At 50.4% G+C, this 8,166-nt stretch overlaps 1 protein-coding gene across 1 annotated transcript; it reads right to left on the reverse strand.

The window, feature by feature from the left end:
• Nucleotides 1-2,722: 2,722 nt before the first annotated feature.
• On the reverse strand, nt 2,723-5,240 carry GAS1 (growth arrest specific 1). Its single transcript, XM_033124005.1, has one exon. It carries the CDS (start codon nt 5,108-5,110, stop codon nt 4,076-4,078), a length of 1,035 nt encoding a protein of 344 aa, XP_032979896.1. The 5' UTR covers nt 5,111-5,240; the 3' UTR covers nt 2,723-4,075.
• Between the last annotated feature and the right edge of the window lie 2,926 nt (nt 5,241-8,166).

Genomic DNA, 8,166 nt, shown 5'->3' on the forward strand with positions numbered 1-8,166 from the left:
AAAGATTTTCAATGCAGCGTTTGATGGCTCCAAAAGTTCTCGGGTCATTTCCCCCCTCTTTTTAGTCTATACTACATAGCATTGCCAGGATGGAGTCAGGGTGCAAACACAGAGCGTGACGGACGTGATGAGCAAGGGAACCCCACTCCATGAAGTTTCTCTTGACTCTTCAAAGAAAAGAGACTACTGGTTCTAAGTCATGTCTTCCCCATGCAGACTCCATTGGGAGAGCTTCAGTGCATCCCACATGGGTCAGAGCATGGTGGCCCCTTAACGTTTGTGGCAGCAGATGTCAAGAGCTGCTTCCTTACTTTTGGACCTTTCTAGGGGCCCTGCCCATGCCAACGGAGGTCCTGCTGCTTGGTACAAGAATTTAGTTCCCTCTAGCCAATTTTCCCCTTTACATACGCATATTGCTCATGTACATTGCTAGATATTGTTAAAAATAAACAGAGACCTTATGTTATGTCCTTTGTGGCCACATACAAAAGCGTTGCTGTGTGCTTGGGCGAGCAGTGAAGCCTGAACCTCCTTCTATTTACTGTATGGTCACTGTCAGTTCAATGAACTGCCTCCTTGTTCTCCACCATTGTCCTACACTCCCTTAAACATTTGTCACTGAAGTGCCTCTAAAGACAAATAAACTGTCACTGAGAAGGCAAACCTGCTAAGTGGGGAAAAGAGAATGGCTGCGAGAACCCATGATTTTACATGAAATCCAAAGGGAGTTGCTGTCACCCGGAAGACTTCTGTGAGACGTGTGGCACTTTTTGAGAATCCCCAGGAAAAGCCAGCGATACCTTTTCTTCCAGTAATCGTACTTCCAGGCGTTCTCCATTTCAAATATCCAAAAATTCCAAAAGGCTCCCCAGAGAGTGTGAGACATTACAGATGTCAACATCTGTAAAAATCCTTTCTATCTAGGAGCAGATGGCAACCTACAATTCCATAACCAAAGCAGAAGGTCCTAACATCTTGGCAACCTGTTCTGGAATCCACTAGGTCTACAGAAGGACGAGGGGCTCCTGGGCTCCAGTGTCGAACTGTTTAAATTGAAATGGACCACAGATCAATGTTCACTTTCTTCAAGGAAGAAAGCAGAAAGCCTTGTGTCCTCTCTCCCTGAGAGGAGCTGTGTTGATTTATTCCAGGCAGATGCTTTTGACAGGACCCTGTAAAGTCAAGTCGTGAGTTTATTGTAGCAGTTAATTATCAGGCCTTTTCTGGTGCTAATGCCTTTTTACTTCTTACTGGGGAAAACTGGGCCTTTTACTGGGACAAAGACTTAACTTTTAGTCAAGAATGTGTTAAAATAACATGAGATGGAGATAATTTAAATATATTGAAGCACAAACAGGAGCATTGCTAACTCCACATTTTATAGAGAAAGCTGATTTCATTTACAAGTCTCTTGGAATAAATACCCTTTGCTCATTTCCCAAATAAACAATGCTTTCAGCTTTAACAATGTTTACTCAACCATTCAGGTGACAGGGGATTCCAGTCACATACCATTCTTCTCTGATACTGTAACTACCTAAGACTTTCTGATGCTACACATATACGCATCTCTTGGTTTTAGATCCAGCAAGAAGTGCCTAGAAGCCCTCCATAAAAGCTGGGAAAAGAGCAAGTTAGAGGAAAAGAAACCTTGAAAGTAGGGGGTAGGAGTTGGTGGGAGGAAGTTGGGAGGGGGCATAGCTTTGTTAATTACTTCAGGCAGCAAAGAAATCTGGTTATGTTTTCTCAGCACATGTTAATATCATATAAAGAGACACGAGATCTTGCTAATCTGTCGACCCCTCAGACAAAGTTTATTTGTGGTGACTTTTAAACTCCTGACTTGCCTTCCAATCACCGCGTTTAAAATGAAAAGCTTTAAATAAACACCAGGAATAGAAGATAAATAAACTTTTTTTCCCCCTTGCAAGTGCCTAGCTTGGCGAGGTTCAGACTTAAATCCCCAGAGGACAGAGCGCTCTCTTTTGTGTTAATGTTTAAAAGATTTTCCAATGCCGGAGTTTATTCCTACTGCAAACATTTCTATTTACAAGGTCAAGTGTATCAGCACTCGACACAGCTTAAGAGTGTAATTATTTATCTAAGGGCGTCTGAGTGTAGATCAGTAGCTCTGGCAGGAACCCAGCCTTCAGCCCACTGCTAAACAACTCCTCACAACAATATTACAAGTTCTGGTAATTGTTCCTCTCCCCAGTGTGTTTACTTTCCCTCTCCTGAATGTTTTGTAACAAAATTTTGTACTTTTTCACCAAAAGTGTGAAAATGACTTTGAAGTATTGAGTCTTGCAGGTTTCCTAAGACCTATTGGTAACAGATGTTATTGGCATGTTTGATTGTATGAGAATGTCTGGTAGCCTAGAGGACACTCCTGGAGGTGTGTTTGGCAGGGGGAGAGGGGGTCCCACTGGAACAGGGGGAGGAGAGATGTCTGGGTTATCCCCAAATTACAGAGAGGAGACACTATTTTGTGAATTCTCTCCACAATCATAAAAAGCAATGGAGGCCAGTCAATTATATATTTTTTAGCTGCCTCATTTACAGATGTCTAATTATTCATTAAATTAAAGGCAGAAATAATAGCCCTCATTTCTTGTCTTGTACTGCATTTTAATTTCAGTTGATGGTTGATAGATTCCCAGTGGCCCCTCCTCACCCATTATTGGGTTAACCACAATGTAACTGGAAAAGTAACTACACCATATTCGTTACTTAAAACTCTTTACTGATGTACATTTTAATAAAACAAATAATCAAAAAATACACAAAGCCATAGTTACTTAAAACATAAGACTTTTTTTTTTTAAAGAATGTCTATAAAAATACAATGTTTAAGGCAGTTTGGAAATGTATTTATACATTTCTACAATGTCCATAAATTCTCTTGAAAATAAGAATGTTAACTTCAGATCTATAAAATACACTGTACATTTTAACTGTTCTAGATAGAGCACACTTCACAATGGACTGTGGGTTTGCATCCCTGGCGACAAACTGATTCCGTACATTTCAAGGAGGAAAGGTGTAACATGGATGCAGATTTAAAAATTTTAATTTCTTTTTAAAAATAAATTATTTCTGAAGCATACAATTTATAAAAATTCTATATACAAAGTACAGCAACTGGTAACAAACCCCAGTTTTAATACACTTTATATAAGAAGTACCAGGGTTTAGCACCCTGATAAAAGCAGAAGCAATATATGTTCTCTGCATATTTGTACATATAGTTTCTTGATGTAAAGAACAAAAATGACAAGAAAACAAACATCATGAAGAGGCTTTCATAGATGGCAGTGCAGAGCTCATTTAATACAAACTTGCATTGTTCAATGCCACTTAGCAACTCTTTAGATCAGCATTTTTTGACCCTTAATCCTAAGAAATGTGCTAAGAGATCAGAGTGGTGGAAATGAAATTAAGGTCAAGGGCTCAAAGTTATCCCAAACTAATTCAGGAATATTAATCTCTTCCCACCCACCTCTCCCCAAAAAAACAGAATTCAGGGCGCTGGTACCAAGAGTAAACGAATGAACAGGTAAGTGGGACTTCTCTGATTACTTACGATTGCAGTGTCCTCACTGGCCACAATAAAAGTCAACACCGGCCCTTCCCCCGCTCCCCAGGAAAAATGCTCATAAACAGAACAGACTTGTTGCAAATATAAATTCCCCTTCCAACCCCCTGCTCCAATCCCAGTCCCTTGAAACCGTTAAGGCCCCACCGGTCAGCATCCTCTTCGGAGTCCAGGACTACGTTTCTGTTCCCCCATTCCCATTCCACGCTAGGTTTCCCGAATTCTAGAGCTAGGCCAGTTTCTGTAGGGCAGACGAGTTGGGAATTTCTGGAGCCTGGAATGGGGACAGGGGAGGATGTCCAAGAAATCATGCTCGGGAGAGGAGACGGGGAAAGTGCCAAGAGTCGTGGCGGGGTGACCGGCTAGGCAGAGTCTACTTTGAAAACGTTTTGGCAACTATCCCCAGCCATCCCCTCTGTCCCCAAGCCACAGGTGTCCAGGCGCTGGCCCTCCCGCCGCCGACGGCGGGGGGCGAGAGGGCTAAAACAGCAGCGGGAGCAGCAGCAGCAAGATGGAGGCGAGCGGGGTCCAGGTGCCTCGGGGGGCCGAGCGGCCACCGCCGTTGCCGCTCCTGCGCCCGGGTCCATAGGGCAGGTCCCCGCGGCCGCCCGCCGCAGCAGCGCCGCCGCCCGGGCGCGGCGGGTGCGGGACGCCGTCGTCGTCGTCCAGCGCCTGCTCCCCGCCCGCTCCCCCGGCGCGCTGCTCGTCGTCGTACTCTTCGTCGTAGTACTCGTCCAGACCCCCGTCTGAGCCGCTGCTGCCCGGGCCGTTGCCTAGCTCCGCGCCAAAGCACAGGCGGGCCATGTTCTCCTTGACCGACTCGCAGATGGGCCGTTCGAGGCCGTCGCACACGCAGTCATTGAGCAGTGCCGCCTTGGGCACAGCCAACATGTCCTCAATGACTGTGCGGCACTCATCGGTGCAGCGCAGCCCGTTGAAGAGCTTGCCGCAGTAAGTCAGGTAGCGGCTGAGCGCCAGGTTGCAGCGGCTGTCGCGGTCGCAGCGTCGCCGGGCTTCGGTGCAGCCCATAACTCCGCCTGCGCCCGGGCCGCCCGCGCCGCCGCCGCTGGTCCGGGGCAGGCACGGCTCAATGGCGCGCTTCGTGGACTTGCAGTTCTCGTCCTGCGCGCAGTCACAGTCCTCCAGGGCGGGCCCGCGGCGCGTGTGGTTGAGCTGAATGAGGGCCGAGATGCAGTGGCTCGGGCAGCGCCAGCGCGACGAGAAGGAAGCGGCGGAGGCCGGGAAGGCAGCGGCGGCCCCCGGCGGGTCGCCCCCGCCGCGCTGCGCCAGCACGGGCGCGCACGCCTCGGCGTACTGGTTGTAGGCGTAGCTGCACTCCGGCTCCCCCTGGCACTGCAGCAGCGCCTGCCAGCAGATGAGGCGGCGGCCGTGCGCCAGCCCCGAGCCCCGCGGCGCCGAGCCCAGCAGCTGCAGCAGCACCATCAGGCACAGCCAGGCGCCCGGCACGGTCCCCCCGCGGGCTCCGCCGCCGCCGCCCAGCAGCCCTGCCACCATCGCGGGCAGCGGCGGCCGCCGGGCGAGGAGGGGAGAGGAGACGAGGCGCAGGGAGCGGCGGACGCGGAGCGGGTGGAAAAGTTTGCCCCAGTCCTGCCAACTTCTTGCATGAGTGTTTTCATAAATCCATACGCGCCGCAGGCTGGTGCCCCGCTGCTTGCAGAAGGTCGACTCTCGCTTGGGCTGCGGTGGCTTCCTAGAAATGCACAGCCGCAAAGAGCACCTCCGGTCGGCCCCCGGCAGTGGCGGGAGGCGCTCACTGCCGCCCCGGGGGTCTGCGGGCCGCGGGGCCGCGGCGGCGCTGCAGGACCGCGGGGCGCCGCGGGTGCATTTTGCTCCGCGCCTGCAGATTCGATGTGCCGCTGCGGCGACTCCTTCCTCCTGGGCTCAGCGCCGCGCCGCCGCCGCCGCCGCCGCCGCCGCCGCCGGCTCTCGCATCGCGCCGCTTCCTGGCTCGCGTGCGTGCGCTGCCCGCCTTCCCGCGGCCCGGCCGCCCGCGTCCCCTCCCCCTCCGCCCGCGACGACCCGGGCCTCGGCGGAGCACCGAGGAACCCTTTCCGGGCTGCGCGAGGAGAACAAGAAACTCGGCGCGGCCTGAGAGCGGCTCCCGGGCTTCCCTCGGCAGCGGCTTCTCGGGTGACAGACAAGGAGCCCGGGGAGCGGATCCGCTGAGCCCGGCTGCGGATTCGCTCGCAGCGAAGCTTTAAATACAAAAGTGGGCCGGGAGCCCCCGCGTGGTGCCGCGGTGCCCCCTCATTATGCATGCATGGAAAAGCAAACAAACAAAAACATTAGCAACGCTCCTCCGGCTCGCCGAACCCCGGCCCCGCGCTCTACAAGCCTGCCCGCTTTCTCCTTTCTCCACTCTCTTTTGCTCTTTGCTCTGCCCCCTTTCCCGGCTTTTCGAGATGCTATTGGTCCTGCCTGTTGTTGTTGAAACTTTTTTTTTTTTTTTTTTTTTTTTTTACGGGCTGCTGGAGTGAGGTTGCGGAGTGGGGGAGGGCGGAGAGGGTGGTGGGCAGCTCACATTCAGGCATTCAGGGCTTGAAAGGAAGGGCTTAAGGAGCCTGACAGAGGCCTGGGAGCTCCTCCTACTCTTAAGGAGGCTCGGATATGGAGACTCAGCTCGCGCTCAGAAACAGCGGGCAGGGCTTAGGGGCAGCTGTTTGCATCCGGCTCGGCCACGGGCCTTTTTGTTTGGTTCTTTTAACTTTTTTTTTTTCGGTAGTTGCATTAATTCTCCCTGGCTTCCATCTGTGCCTTCGACTGGGTTCAGAATTCGGTTTGTTTTTCGAGTTCCCCGTCTTTGTGTCCGGATCATCATAGGAGGAGAGGGAATAAGAGAATTTAATGTGGGGCATTGAAACTTAAAAAAAAAAAACACAGAAAAACAAAAAAAAACAACCCAAACGCGCACAAGAAAGAGGCACACATTTTAGGAAGATGCTGATGAGATATTTACAACCTCGGGCCTGCCTTCCTCCCTTTACCCTCACCCCCCGCCCCCCCCACACACACACTCCCTGTCCCTATTTGCAGATCTGGCAGGTATGGCCGTGGAGCCAGGCATCTTTGTCAATGCAAGACAGAAATCCATTCAATCCAAATTAGTTTTTTAAGACTGTAAGTTACTAACACGATCGGTGATGAAAAAATAATAATAGCATTAAAAATCTTTAGGAATGTTGAGCAGTACCATCTGGCCGCAGTCACAACATAAAGAAGGGGATAAAACTGGCATGCACCAAGGTTTCTATTAAAGTGTACGTTTCAATCCCTCGCGCGGTTTAAAGGAAGCCACGCTGGTACAGCTCCCTCACAATCCAGGCGCGGGAGTCTGCGAACTACCTTAATATGCGGCGCAACGCAGAGGTCGACCGCCAGAGGCACCGGGCGTCTGTGGCCTGTCAAAAACTGGCGCTTTTTTCCTCCCCTTTCCGTGGAGAGACTATCAACTCCATGTGTCACAAAAATTAAGGCTAAATCTCCTCTCCAGAAGCAGAGGGAACTGGGGCTCCAGCGCTCACAGAGTTCGGCTGTCCGCCTCTCCCCGAAGGCCAAGTGAATTTGAAATAGCAAAAATGAGAACAGAGCCCCAGCAGACTTACCAGGCTACAGAAAAGCCTCCTGTTCCCGCCGAGGCTGCTGCATTCCTCTGAGGCGCAGGGTCTGCTTTAGGAAGCTGCACCTCTGCAATCTCCAAAACAAAACAAAATAAACCTTAAAAGAACCAGGTTGAAGTAAGGCAGATCTTTGTGTGTGTGTGTGTGTGTGTGTGTGTGTGTGTGTGTGTGTGTGCTCTGACTTGAGGCATAGAAAATACATATACAATATCAATGTATTGAAAAAAATAGAAAGGCTGCAACTGTGTGGCCCATCTAAACAACTGTTTCCCAGGCTCTGGGTAGTTTTGGTTTCTTTTTCTGTTATTTGGAGTTATAATCTCAGTCCTGCCAGAAGGGCTTAGACAAGTCACACTCCTCTGTGATTAGGATCCTTCATATGTAAAGTTCAAGGCCAGACTAGACACTTGAAAAAGTCCTTTTATCTTTAATGCTCTGTGATTTTAGGCTCACAAGAACAAGGTCAACATTCAGCTGCATCTTTAAGCTGATGTTTGCTGAGTTTCTTTAGAATAGTGGGCCTCAAACCCTAGTGAGCATGAGACTTGTCTGCTGGCCTTGTTTAACACCCAGACTGCAGGGCCCACTCCTGGAGTTCCTGATGCAGTAGGACTAGTGGGGCCCAAGAATATGCATTTCTAAAAAGTTTACGGGCATGCTTGTCTGGGGACCAAATTTTGAGAACCACAACTCTAGAGGACCACATTTTTTTCTTCGTTGTTGTTATTTGTAAAACTTGCCCCTGGTCTTGCTTGATACAGTTCTCAGTAGGATTTAAGGGAGGGCCAGGAGCTTTGCTTGCTCCGGGGACACCTCAGCACCCCAGTCTCATGAAATGTCAGGCCTACTGGGCTATCAGGTGCTTGACATAAGCCTCAGAAGGAGGCTATGATGAGATAGGAGAACAAATGAGCCCCCGTCCCCATAAGTCCC

The sequence above is a fragment of the Rhinolophus ferrumequinum genome, chromosome 12 (assembly GCF_004115265.2).
Source record: "Rhinolophus ferrumequinum isolate MPI-CBG mRhiFer1 chromosome 12, mRhiFer1_v1.p, whole genome shotgun sequence".
Lineage (NCBI taxonomy): Eukaryota > Metazoa > Chordata > Mammalia > Chiroptera > Rhinolophidae > Rhinolophus > Rhinolophus ferrumequinum.